The 14,305-nt window shown below is 41.9% G+C and overlaps 1 protein-coding gene across 1 annotated transcript in view; it reads right to left on the reverse strand.

Moving 5' to 3' along the window:
* Positions 1-14,305, reverse strand: part of nom1 (nucleolar protein with MIF4G domain 1) — a 93,994-nt gene that overhangs the window by 11,400 nt on the left and 68,289 nt on the right. Inside the window, exon 9 of the mRNA XM_068015008.1 lies at positions 1,410-1,541. Within this exon, the coding sequence (XP_067871109.1) occupies positions 1,410-1,541 (132 nt within the window). The remainder of the gene's footprint in view (positions 1-1,409; positions 1,542-14,305) is intronic.

The raw sequence follows: 14,305 nt of genomic DNA on the forward strand, positions 1-14,305 counted from the left end.
TATATAAAAAGTTCCTGGAAACCACCTCTCAAATTTTGTTCACTTCAAGTTCATTTTGAATTCAGAATTACAGAACTGAATAATTCCTATACACTGTAGATGGCTTTAACTTATTGAAGATTGTATCTGTAATACTGCATGTCATTACACCCCAAATATATTACATGATTGAAATGCAAGCAAACCAGTGGTAAAGGATTAAGCATGGTTAAACAACGAATGAATGTTGTGTGCAGTGCTTTATTTTCAACCAAATGATCAGCAGTTTCTTGGTAAAAGCATTGACAATGGCTATGACTTCCTTTCTTTCCTCACCAATTTTCTTGCTGCTGCATGGTTCCACAGGGGCTGGTACCCTCCAGGTCACCCAGGTGAGCATTATTCATGTGTGAACCTTGATAGCAAGACTGAGTTTGCAGGGTTGCAATGGCAGGCTACTTGATGCTTGGAAGCATCATAACCAAGCCAAATTGCATTCTCACCCAATATCAACAGATGCACCTCTGGTACAGCGTTACTGGATAGCAATCAGGAGTGCAATTCTTTACCATTTTCCCACTGCTAACCCAGGAAGGCAATCAAGGTGTTATTATTATTTAGTCGAGATCAGCTAACATAGCACAAGCCAGGGATCAAATTTAGTAGATGCTCTGACATGCAAGGCTTGATAACTGATTGGATAAATAATTAAGCCATCACAGCAACCACATAACTGTGAATTCCAGCTAGCATGAGAGATGCTGGTATTGTCCTTTTTTGCCACATCAACCTTATTTCTTTTCCTGTTACAAAATTCCACATGCTTTGAGAAGCTTTCCAAGTGGGTGGCTCTACAGTATAAGTGAGACATTAGTCACTCAGATGCTAATGCCAGCAGCTCAAGCAATCTGGCATCCTGCTACATCTCTAGTGGTTTTATGATTTACTTGTGAAATAAAGACTTCCTGATTATCCTCTCGCACACATTAGATGATTCATCTTTTTTCCTCTCATGTAGTCTTGATAAGAAAATTCCATTTACACTTGACACTCTATGATAAGTTACCATCATTTGCTCTCTCCCTTCTGTGTAAACTCGTTCATACTTTTCCAGGCAGGAAATTTAACGATGTTCTTTTACAGCAGATCTCCAGGTAACAAGGCTATATATAAAAGCTTTAAGTTAGGAAACCTCCAATAATCTTTGAGGAAAGCATTCTGTTGGGAAATATAGCAAAAAATTTTCCTGCATCCAATGTTATCCACAGTTAGGAAGGGCTCAATAACAAACTTCAGTGACTTACCACTTGGGTACAAAATTATGTATTGTGCAATAAGGAAGGTAAGGAAGAGGATAGATCTAAACGGAATATCTTATACAATAAGGGATTGTGCTAAGAGTAATGATTTTATATTCAGAATGCACTCACCTTAAAGATGGACAGAGAGACCACTTTCCTGCTGAGAAGGTGAACAAGGAGATGAACCAAGTTTGTGGTTGCCACATTGGCCATGCTCTTCAATTCGCGGAAGTGATCCCACATGCTGAATTGGAAAGTCATCTATTAGGGTTGAAGGATCAAATAGAAATTTGAAAAATATCTACAGATGCTTAATGAACCTAAACATTTTTGTAAGTTAGCAAGTTTGAGAACTGTCCTCTGACTGTGTAGTTTGAATCTGTTCTCACTCTCCCGCTTTCAGATGAGCAGGTTATAGAGTGCATTTTATATCAGATTGTCAATAACTAAATTTATATGAACAAAAGCAAAAATGAAAATAGATTACCAAACATTCTATTTAACATGGACTTCAATGTATAGGAGCTGAATTGCTACTATTCAAGCTTTTGTGTTGTTCATTATGTTCGCCTTCTCCTTCCACCACCCTGTTGAAATGGCAAATAAGAATTTTTGGAACAGGCTACCAAAAGGGTAAAAATCTCCATATAAAATGATCTAAATGTTTGCATGCACCAGACTCTGATAACATCTTCTGATGATGCAGTCAACAAGAAGTCTAGATTTGACTCCAGGACCATTTTAAATGCTGTGGCACAATCTTGAGTATGTGTTCCCATAATACAGAAAAGATTTGGAGGGAGTCAGGGCTGATTCAGGAGAGCACTGGTAAAAGTTAGTTCTTCACTTAAAATGACTTCAAAAAATATTTTTAGTCTCCAGTGCAATTGAAATCTAAACATAATATTGTTACTAGTTATTGCAGCTGTATATATTGAAACAATGTGAAGCCACTTACTCCACAACTATTAACTCTTAATAAAACAATCTTAAATACATTATTACATTGTTAGGATTACTAAACTGTTTCAGTCAATCTACTTTAAAATCAACATCTCATCAGAAAAATCCATCAGCTTAAATTATTGGAGGAAATGTTAAATGACATCTTAGACAACACCGGAAAGTGCCAATATTTTGATATGCTAAACACAGGTAAAATGCATTTTAACTTGCAGTAAATAATGTAACCTGCATGATAACGGAAGTTTTTTTTTGCTGACATCTCTTAAACTGTTGACATGTAAGCATTTACCTCTCAAGGTCAGTTTTAAGCACAGACATAATGTTCACAGGGATAAAACAAATATTGCACGCAGTCATGTTTGTCTTGAGCGGAAGAAACTTGTCAGGTAAGTGCATTCTAATTCACTTGTAAACCTGTACAGCTGAATGAATAGAAGCAATCCGCGAATATAAATAAGCATAAGAAACAAACAAAATATAAAGAGCAGTACTATTAAGGATCAGTTGGCACTTCAAGGCTAGAAGTAGGTGAATAAAAAAGGCATTCTTCTTGGTGGTAACTTCTAATGCTCATACTTAACCCTATAACCTTTAATCTGTTCCTATTCAGATTTTAAAACAAACCAGCCCATTTTTGAAGGAGTTAATTGACACAGCGTCACTTTAGTTAGGAATCTGTTTCACATACGCACAACACTGAAAAGAAAACGAATACTCCAATTTCCAGTAACAAAATCAGAAAATGCTGGAAATACTCAGCAGGTATGGCATCATCAGTGCAGACCGAAACGGAGTTAATGTTTCAGGTCTGTAACCATTCATCACAACTGGAAAAAAGTTAGAAACGTAATAGGTTTTGAGCGAGTGTAAGGGAGGAGAGCAGGAAGAAGAACAAAAGGGAGGACTGTGATAGGGAGGAGGGCAGGAGGGATTAAATGACAAAAGGTTTCATGGTGCAAAGCCAAAGCGAGTGGTAATGGGACAAGTAAAGGAGCAAAAGATGTGCCTAGAGGTGGTGTGAATGGCAGGATCCTGAATAGCTACCATCCAAAAGCAAAGTAAAGGAAATAAGAGAAACAAGAGGAGAAAACCAAACCAGCAAAGCAACACATAACAAAATGGGGGCAGAGTTTATGATCTAAAATTGTTGAACTCATTGTTGAATCCATTGTTGAATCCAGAAGGCTGTAAACTTCATTTAAGTATTAGATGAGCACTTGAAATGCCAGAGCATACAAGGCTGCGGGCCAAGTACTGGAAAATGGGATTAGAATAGATAGGTGCTTGGACATTATAGGCTGAAGGACCTGTTTCTGTGCTGTATAAAACTGTATGACTCTATGAGGTGCTGTTCCTTGAACTTGCACTGAGCTTCATTGGAACAGAGTCCTTACAGGAAGCAGAGTGAGGGAAAATGTAGTCAAGGTAGCTGGAGGAGTCAGTGGGCTTCTAGTGAATATTGGTTGATAGTTTCCAATATGATTGAATTTTACTTCCAGCTTGAAAGAGAGAAGAGTGGGTTTAAGACTAGTATTTTAAACTTAAATATGTGGGCATGAAAGCTGAGCTAGCTGAAGTGAACTGGGTTACTAGGCTAGGAGATAGATCAATAGAGAAGCAGTGGCAGACATTTAAGGGGATATTTCAGAATACTCAGAATAAGTATATTCCTACTATAAAGAAAAATTTTAAGGAGATGACCCATCATCTGTGGCTAACTAAAGCAGTTAAGGAAAGCATCAAACTTGCAAAGAGGAGTGGCAGGTCAGATCATTGGTCAGAATATAAAAAACGGCAAAGAATGACTAAAAGGTTAATCAAGAGAAAGAAATCAGAGTACGAGAGTAAGCTAGATAGAAATGTGAAAACGGATAGCAAGAGTCTCTACAGGTATTTCAAAAGGAAAAGAGTAAGTAAAGTAAGTGTTGGTCCTCTAGAGAGTGAGAATGGGGAGTTAATAGTCGACCATAAGGAAATGGCAGATGAATGAACAAATATTTTGCTTCTGTCTTTACTATAGAGGATACAAAAAACATTCCAGTAATAGCTGTAAATCAGGAGGTGGAAGGGAGAGGGGAAGTTTGTGAAATTATAATCATCAGGGAAGCTGTGCTGAGCAAACTGATGGAGCTGTGGGCTGATTCGCTAGATTCTGGAAAGGTTCCATCAGACTGGAAAGTAGCAAATATAACCCCTCTATTCAAGAACAGGGGAGGCAGAAAACAGGTAACTATAGGCCAATTAGCTTGACGTCTGTTGTGGGGAAGATGTTAGAATCGATCATTAAGGAGGCTACAGCTGGACAGAAAAACTCAAGGTAATCGGGAATAGTCAGCATGGTTTTGTGAAAGGGAAATCATGTTTAACAAATTTATTGGAGTTCTTTGAAGGAGTAACATGCGCTGTGGATAAAAGGGAGTCTATTGACGTACTACACTTCGATTTCCAGAAGGCATTTGACAAGGTGCCACATAAAAGGTATTGCGCAAAGTAGGAGCTCATGGTGTAGGGGGTAACATATTAGCACGGATAGAAGATTGGCTGGCTGGCAGAAAACAGAGTTTGCATAAAATGATCCTTTTCTGAATGGCAGGATGTGACAAGTGGATTCCCACAAGGGTCTGTACTGGGGCCTCAACTTTTTACAATTTATATCAATGACTTAGATGAGGGGAGCGATGGCATGGTAGCTAAATTTGCAGATGAGACAAAGATAGGTAGGAACGTATGTTGTGAAGAGGACATAAGGAGGTTGCAGACCTATATAGATAGGTTGAGTGAGTGAGCAAAAATCTGGCAGATGGAGTATAATGCAGGAAAGTGTGAAGTTGTTCACTTTGTCAGGAAGAATAAAAAAAGCAGAGTATCACTTAAACGGAGAACAACTGCAGAATTCTGAGGTGCAGAGGGATCTAGGTGTTCTAGTGCATGAGTCACAAAAGGATAGTATGCAGGTAAAGCAAGTAATAAAGAAGGCTAATGGAATGCTATCCTTTATTACAAGAAGAATTGAAAATAAAAATAAGGATGTAATGCTTCAGTTATACAGGGCATTGGTGAAACCACATCTCTAATATTGTGTGTAGTTTTGGTCTCATTTAAAGAAGGATGTAAATGCATTGCAGGTGGTTCAGAGGAGATTTACTAGATTGATACCTGGAATGAGCGGGTTGTCTTATGAAGAAAGGTTGGACAGACTGGGATTATTTTCACTGGAGTTTAGTAGAGTGAGGGGAGACTTGATTGAAGTTTATAAGATCCTGAATGGTCTTGATAAGATGGATGTGGAAAGGACCTGTGGGTGAGTCCAGAACTAGGGGACACTGTTTTAAAATTAGGGGTCGCCCTTTTAGGACAGAGATGAGGAGAAATGTTTTCTCTCAGAGGGTTGTGTGACTTTGGAACTCTCTGCCTCAGGTGGTGGTGGAGGCGGGGTAGTTGAATATTTTTAAGGTGGAGGTAGATAGATTCTTGTTAGGCAAGGGAATCAAAGATTATCGGGGGTAGATGGGAGTGTGGAATTCGAGACAGAAACAGATCAGCCATGATCTTATTGAATGGCAAAGCAGGCTGGAAGGGCCGAATGGCCTACTTCTGTTCCTAATTCGTATGGTCGCACGTCTCCATTTCTGGGGATGGGCTGAGAAGTCAAGAAAGGGAAAGGAAGAGTCGGAGATGGACCAGATGAAGGTGAGAGAAATTTGGAAATTAGAAGAAAAGCCAATTAAATTTTCCAATTCAGGATGAGAGCATTAAACGGCACCGATATAGTCATCAATGTACCGAAAAAAAGAGGCGAGGGAGGGGGCCTGAGTAGAACTGGAACAAAGAATGTTCCACAGATCCCACAAAAACCCACATATCCAATTCACATTCTTATTTGAAGCTTAATAATTTTAAACGCGTACTTTCCAGTTCGGGGCTCACCATGTTGATTAACACATGGGAATATGATGTTATTGCTACCACTGAGACATGGTTAAGGGAAGGGCAGGACTGGCAGCTTAATATCCCAGGGTATAGAATCTTCAGATGTGATAGGGGAGGAGGTAAAAGAGGAGGTGGCATTGCACTGTTCATTAAGGATTCAATTTCTGCAGTAAGGAGGGAATGATATCCTTGAAGGTTCCTCTAATGAAGCCATATGGGTAGAACTTAAAAACAAAAAGGGGGCAATCACTCGGCTGGGAGTGTACTACAGGCCTCCAAACAGTCAGGGAGAGATAGAGGAGCAGATATGTAGGCAAATCTTAGAGAGGTGCAAAAATAATAGGGTAATAATAGTAGGGGATTTCAACTTCCCCTATATTAGAGGGGATAGTACTAGTGCAAAAAGCTTAAAGAGGGCGGAATTCTTCAAGTGCATTCAGGAGGCTTTTTGAGCCAGCACGTAGAGAGTCCTACAAGAGGTGGGGCAGTACTGGACCTAATTCTAGGGAATGAAGCTGGACAAGTGGTAGTGGGGGAGCATTTCAGGGATAGTGACCATAACTCTAAGATTTAAGGTTGTTATGGAAAAGGACATAGAGGGACCGGAAATAAGAGTACTGAATTGGGGGAAGGCAGATTTCGATATGATAAAACAGGATCTGGCCAAAGTGAACTGGGAGCAGCTTCTTATAGGAAAGTCTACATCAGACCAGTGGGAGTCATTTAGAAGGGAAATCGTGAGGGTTCAGGTGCAGCATGTTCCTGTAAAGGTGAAGTGTAGGACCAACAGGTCAAGGGAACCCTGGATGTCCAGGGATATAGAGGATTAGATAAGGGAAAAAAGAGGCGTATGGCAGATTCAGAGTGCTGAAAACAGCAGAGGCTGAAGAGGAGTATAGAAAGTATAGAGGAGTACTTAAAAAAGTAATTAGGAGAGCGAAGAGGGGGCATGAAAAATCACTGGCAGACAAGATAAAGGAAAATCCCAAGGCATTTTATAACTATGTTAGGGGCAAGAGGATAACCTCCCTGGGGAAAAAGTGGGGCCCATTAGGGATCGCACAGGCAATGTGTGTATGGAGCTGGAGGACATGGGGAGGTTTTGAACAATTACTTTTCATCTGTGTTCACTATGGAGAGGGACGATGTAGGTGTAGAGATCAGGGAGGGGAATTGTGATATACTTGATCAAATTAGCATTGTAAAGGAGGAAGTATTGGCTGTGTTAACAAGCTTAAAAGTGGATAAATCCCCAGGCCCAGATGAGATGTATCCTAGGCTGCTATGTGAGGCAAGAGAGGAGATAGCGGGGTCTCTGACACAAATTTTCAGATCCTCTCTGGCCACAGGACAGGTACCAGAGGATTGGAGGACAGCCAATGTGGTACCATTATTCAAGAAGGGTAGCAGGGATAAACCAGGTAATTACAGGCCGGTGAGTCTAACATCAGTGGTAGGGAAATGATTGGAAGAAATTCTGAGAGACAGGATTAATCTCCACTTGGAGAGGCAGGGATTAATCAGGGATAGTCAGCATGGCTATGTCAGGGGGAGATCGTGTCTCACAAATCTGATTGAATTTTTCGAGGCGGTAACTAGATGTGTAGATGGGGGTAAAACAGTTCATGCAGTCTACATGGACTTCAGTAAGGCTTTTGATAAGGTCCCGCATGGGAGATTGGTTAAGAAAGTAAAAGCCCATGGGATCCAGGGTAATTTGGCAAATTGGATTCAAAATTTGCTTAGTGGAAGGAGGCAGAGGGTGATGGTAGAGGGTTGTTTTTGTGAATGAAGGCCTGTGACCAGTGGGGTACTGCAGGGATCGGTGCTGGCACCCTTACTGTTTGTAGTGTACATTAATGATTTAGATGTGAATATAGGAGGTATGATCAGTAAGTTTGCAGATGACATGAAAATTGGTGGTGCTGTAAATAGTGAGGAGGAAAGCCTTGGACTACAGGACGATATAGATGGGCTGGTAAGAAGGGCGGAGCAGTGGTAAATGGAGTTTAATCCTGAGAAGTGTGAGGTGATGCACTTTGGGAGGACTAACAAGGCAATGGAATATACAATGGATGGTAGGACCCTAGGGAGTACTGAAGGTCAGAGGGATCTTGGGGTGCTTGTCCATAGATCACTGAAGACGGCAGCACAGGTAGATAAGGTGGTTAGGAAGGCATATGGGATACTTGCTTTTATTAGCCGAGGCATAGAATATTAGAGCAGGGAGGTTATGATGTAGCTGTATAAAACGCTGGTTAGGCCACAGCTGGAGTATTGTGTACAGTTCTGGTCACCACACTATAGGAAGGGTGTGATTGCAATGGAGAGGGTGCAGAGGAGATTCACCAGGATGTTGCCTGGGCTGGAGCATTTTAGTTATGAAGTCAGACTGGATAGGCTGTCGTTTTCCTTGGAGCGGAGAAGGCTGAGGGGGGGGACCTGATTGAGGTATACAAAATTATGACAGGCATTGATAGGATAGATAGGAAGAAACTTTTTCCCTTAGCGGACAGGTCAATAACTAGGGGGCGTAGATTTAAGGTAAGGGGCAAAAGGTTTAGAGGGGAGTTGAAGAGAAATTATTTCACCCAGAGGGTGGTTGGAAACTGGAACACACTGCCTGAAGAGGTGGCAGAGGCAGGAACACTCACGACATTCAAGTAGTATTTAGAGGAATACTTGAAACGCCATAACATACAAGGCTACGGGCCAAGTGTGGGAAATGGGATTAGTTAGGATGAGCGCTCGATGGTCAGCGCAGGCACATTTGGCCGAAGGGCCTGTTTCTGTGCTGTAAAACTCTATGACAATCCAAGTTATGTAGTCTGTTTTCATCTCTATTATCTATGTCTGACAGCACACTAAAGACCAAGATCAAGATCTACCCTTCCCCAAATCTACTTTTCTCAAATAAAATCAAGGCTCAGCTCTCAGCTATTCCTCATAATTCAGTGCCCCAACTTCCAGAATCATTCATGTCGCTGTTCTATGAACCTGCTAATATATCAATGCACCGTTTAAAAAAAAAAGAGAGGTCGGGCACCTGCAATTGTGCACAGTTGTTTAAATCGGTCTCAACATTAATCTAGTCAAGATTAAATTAATGAGGTTCATTTTACAGTCAAATAGTTTTGGCAAACAGTCATATCTACACCTGTTTTCACCTTAGCTAATGGACACCCCTCATGTAAACAAACTGTTTCTTGTTCCTACATTGATTATCTTACACAGATTTAACTATCAAAAAACACCTGCCAATCCTTTGCCATCCACTTGGAAAGGGGAAAAAAAGAACTTGAATTTACATAGCACTTTTCATGACCTCAGGACATCCAAAGCACTTCACAGTCAAATGAAGTAGGGATTAATTGATTTGAATAATTTATGCCACTATAAAATAGTTGAATAATCAAGGAAGTGAACTGCAATGAAGACTCAGGGCTATTCTAACAGACATTGTGCTTGACAGTGATTTGAGAAAGAATCAAAGCATCCAAAAATCATTTTGGGCTTAACTGGAGCGGTTAGCATTTAATAGGTAGAAATGATTGTCTCCCAAGCAAATATTTATTTGCAGTTAAAAATATGGAAGTTTTATTTTAAAAATGTGAGAAAGTTCTGTGCTTTATTTACTGACAAGTGTTCTGGAACACATAATGCTACTGGTGAATAAATACCAAAAGCAATAAGGCTGAACTTAGTGAATGAGATGTTTCCTGTTCTTGCAGTCGAAATTGTACAAAGTGTTGTCATACACAGCCTTAATCAATATTTCACAATTCTGTCCATGGGATTTGAAAAAAAAATTCAAGTTTGTTTTATGTTGAATTAACAACAGTATTAAAGATCTCCTTTGGAGCCTGAGAAAATTGCCACACTGGAGTCTTGAATTTCTTTCTAATACAGTGGAATGTGGTCAAAACACTGGATTGTGCTTATGAGTTAACCAATAAAAACTTTTACAGGTTATAAAATTCTGTATTATTTCTAAGTAAAATTACATATTATTTCTAGAATGTGAAAGTCAATATGCAACGTCATGCCATTACCAGTTCCATGGAAATTTGCTGTAAAGACAGAAACATTCTAAATTGAGCAAGATATTAACATCTCCTGATCTCAGCTGGGGTAGCATGATGGCAATTGGTCTCAAGGTTAGGGATGAATTCTACATCCAGTGTCCTTGCGAAGACCACAGGGCTAATAGTGACTATTTAAAGCCTCATTTAGCAAATGACCCTACAAATTTCCAGATCGGCGTGTATTATATACATATATACATACATATATATATATACACACACACACACATCTACACTGTTACATGGCTTTTTGAACAGTGGTAACAGTGAGAGTGCGAGCCAGGGGGCTGCTGGGAAGGTAAGTTTCAGTATAAAGTACTTACCTAGCGATTCGGCAGCTTCTTTTTGAACAGCGGTAGCAGTGAGAGTGCGAGCCAGGGGGCAGCTGGGAAGGTAAGTTTCAGAATAAAGTACTTACCTCGCGATTCGGCAGATTCTTTTTGAACAGCGGTAGCAGTGAGAGTGCAAGCCAGGGGGCAGCTGGGAAGGTAAGTTTCACTATAAAGTACTTACCTAGCGATTCGGCAGCTTCTTTTTGAACAGCGGTAGCAGTGAGAGTGCGAGCCAGGGGGGCAGCTGGGAATGTAAGTTTCAGTATAAAGTACTTACCTCGCGATTCGGCAGATTCTTTTTGAACAGCGGTAGCAGTGAGTGTGCAAGCCAGGGGGCAGCTGGGCAGGTAAGTTTCAGTATAAAGTACTTACCTCGTGATTCGACAGCTTCGGCAGGGTGGGGAAAAAAAAACTGAAAAAGTGACGTCACAGGAAAGCTGTGACCTGATTTTCTGGTAGGGAATCTATACTGAATTTGAAAATAAAACCGATAAAAATTGATTAAAACACTAATTAACTAATTAATAAGTAGAGTAACTAAACCAGAGGGAGGAGATCACTGTATTTAGACAGCATTTAATATTTATTGTAGAAATCTAGCACTAGGGACCACATAGTGAAGTGTATCATAATTTAGTAAGGATTTAATAAGTATTCATTTATTTTATATCAATTAACTAATTAGTGATGGAAATGACAGTTAGAGGGGTGAAGTGCTTCACCTGTGAGATGTGGGAGGTCCGTGACGCTTCCAGCGTTCCGGGCGACTACATCTGCAGGAAGTGTACCCAGTTGCAGCTCCTCACAGACCTCATGGATCGGTCGGAGCAGCAATTGGATGCACTTAGGAGCATGCAGGTGGCGGAAAGCGACATAAGACAGGAGTTTTAGGGAAGTGGTTACACCCAAAGTGCAGGCAGATAGATGGGTGACCGCTAGAAGGGGCAGGCAGTCAGTGCAGGAATCCCCTGTGGCTATTCCCCTCTCTAACAAATATACCGTTTTGGATACTGTTGGGGGGGATGGCCTATCAGGGGAAAACAGCAGCAGCCAGAACAGTGGCACCAGGGACAAATCGCAGAAGTGCAATAGTTATAGGGTACTCTTATAGTCAGGGGCACAGATAGGCGCTTCTGTGGACGTGAAAGAGACTCCAGGAAGGTATGTTGCCTCCCTGGTGCCAGGGTCAAGGATGTCTCTGAACGGATAGAGGGCATTCTGAAGGTGGAGGGTGAACAGCCAGAGGTTGTGGTACACATCGGGACCAATGACATAGGCAGGAAGAGTGATGAGGTCCTGCAGGGGGAGTTTAGGGAGTTAGGTAGTAAGTTAAAAAACAGGACTTCTAGGGTTGCAATCTCTGGATTACTCCCTGTGCCACGTGCCAGTGAGGCTAGAAATAGGAAGATAGTGCAGCTAAACATGTGGCTGAGCAGCTGGTGTAGAAGGGAGGGTTTCAGATATCTGGACCATTGGGCTCTCTTCAGGGACAGATGGGACCTGTACAAGAAGGACGGGTTGCATCTAAATTGGAAGGGCACTAATATCCTGGCTGCGAGGTTTGCCAGCGTCACTCGGGAGGGTTTAAACTAGTGCGGCAGGTGGGTGGGAACCAGAGCAGTAGGACAGCTAGTGAAGTAAATGAGGAGGGCATAGTAAATAAGGCCAGTAGGACTAAAAGGAAGAGCAGGCAGGGAGATGTTGCTGAGCACAGCGGGACTGATGGTCTGAAGTGCATTTGTTTCAATGCGAGAAGTATAACAGATAAGGCAGATGAACTTAGAGCTTGGATTAGTACTTGGAAATATGATGTTGTTGCTATTAGAGACTTGGTTGAGGGAAGGGCAGGATTGGCAGCTAAATGTTCCAGGCTTTAGAAGCTTCAGGCGGGATAGAGGGGGATGTAAAAGGGGTGGGGGAGTTGTATTACTGGTTAAGGAGAATATCACAGCTGTACTGTGGGAGGACACCTCAGAGGGGTCATGCAGTGAGGCAATATGGGTGAAGCTCAGGAATAGGAAGGGTGCAGTCACGATGTTGGGGGTTTACTACAGGCCTCCCAACAGCCAGCGGGAGGTAGAGGAGCAGATATGTAGACAGATTTTGGAAAGATGTAAAGGTAACAGGGTTGTAGTGGTGGGTGATTTTAACTTCCCCAATATTGACTGGGACTCATTTCGTGCTAGGGGCTTGGATGGGGCAGAATTTGTGAGGAGCATCCAGGAGGGCTTCTTGAAACAGTATGTAGATAGTCCAACGAGGGATGGGGCCATTCTGGACCTGGTATTGGGGAATGAGCCCGGCCAGGTGGTTGAAGTTTCAGTGGGGGAGCATTTCGGGAGCAGTGACCATAATTTCATAAGTTTTAAGGTACTTGTGGATAAGGATAAGAATAGTCCTCGGGTGAAGGTGCTAAATTGGGGGAAGGCTAATTATAACAATATTAGGTAGGAACTGAAGAATTTAGATTGGGGGCGGCTGTTGAGGGTAAATCAACATCTGACATGTGAGAGTCTTTCAAACGTCAGCTGATTAGAATCCAGGACCAGCATGTTCCTGTGAGGAAGAAAGACAAGTTTGGCAAGTTTCGGGAAGCTTGGATAACACGGGATATTGTGAGCCAAGTCAAAAAGAAAAAGGAAGCATTTGTAAGGGCTGGAAGGCTAGGAACAGACGAAGCACTTGAGGAATATAAAGACAGTAGGAAGGAACTTAAGCAAGGAGTTAGGAGGGCTAAAATGGGTCATGAAAAGTCATTGGCAAACAGGATTAAGGAAAATCCCATGGCTTTTTATACATATATAAAGAGGAAGAGGGTAACTAGGGAAAGGGTTGGCCCACTCAAGGACAGAGATGGGAATCTAAGCGTGGAGCCGGAGGAAATGGGCGAGGTGCTAAATGAGTACTTTGCATCAGTATTCACCAAGGAGAAGGACATGGTGGATGATGAGCCTAGGGAAGGGAGTGCAGATAGTCTCAGTCATCTCATTATCAAAAAGGAGGTGGTGTTGGGTGTCTTGCAAAGCATTAAGGTAGATAAGTCCCCAGGGCCTGATGGGATCTACCCTAGAATACTGAGGGAGGCAAGGAAAGAAATTGCTGGGGCCTTGACAGAAATCTTTGCATCCACATTGGCTACAGGCAAGGTACCAGAGGACTGGAGAATAGCCAATGTTGTTCCTTTGTTTAAGAAGGGTGGCAAGGATAATCCAGGAAATTATAGGCCGGTGAGCCTTATGTCAGTGGTAGGGAAACTATTAGAGTGGATTCTTCGGGATAGGATTTACTCCCATTTGAAAACAAACGAACTTATTAGCGAGAGACAGCATGGTTTTGTGAAGGGGAGGTCGTGTCTTACTAATTTGATTGAGTTTTTTGAGGAAGTGACGAAGATGATTGATGAGGGAAGGGCAGTGGATGTTGTCTATATGGACTTTAGTAAAGTCTTCGACAAGGTCCTGCATGGCAGACTGGTGCAAAAGGTGAAGTCACACGGGATCAGAGGTGAGCTGGCAAGATGGATACAGAACTGGCTCGGTCACAGAAGACAGAGGGTAACAGTGGATGGGTGTTTTTCTGAATGGAGGGATGTGACTAGTGGTGTTCCGCAGGGATCAGTGCTGGGACCTTTGCTGTTTGTAGTATATATAAATGATTTGGAGGAAAATGTAGCGGGTCTGATTAGTAAGTTTGCGGACAACACAAAGGTTGG

Source organism: Heterodontus francisci, chromosome 2 (assembly GCF_036365525.1).
Source record: "Heterodontus francisci isolate sHetFra1 chromosome 2, sHetFra1.hap1, whole genome shotgun sequence".
NCBI classification, from domain to species: domain Eukaryota; kingdom Metazoa; phylum Chordata; class Chondrichthyes; order Heterodontiformes; family Heterodontidae; genus Heterodontus; species Heterodontus francisci.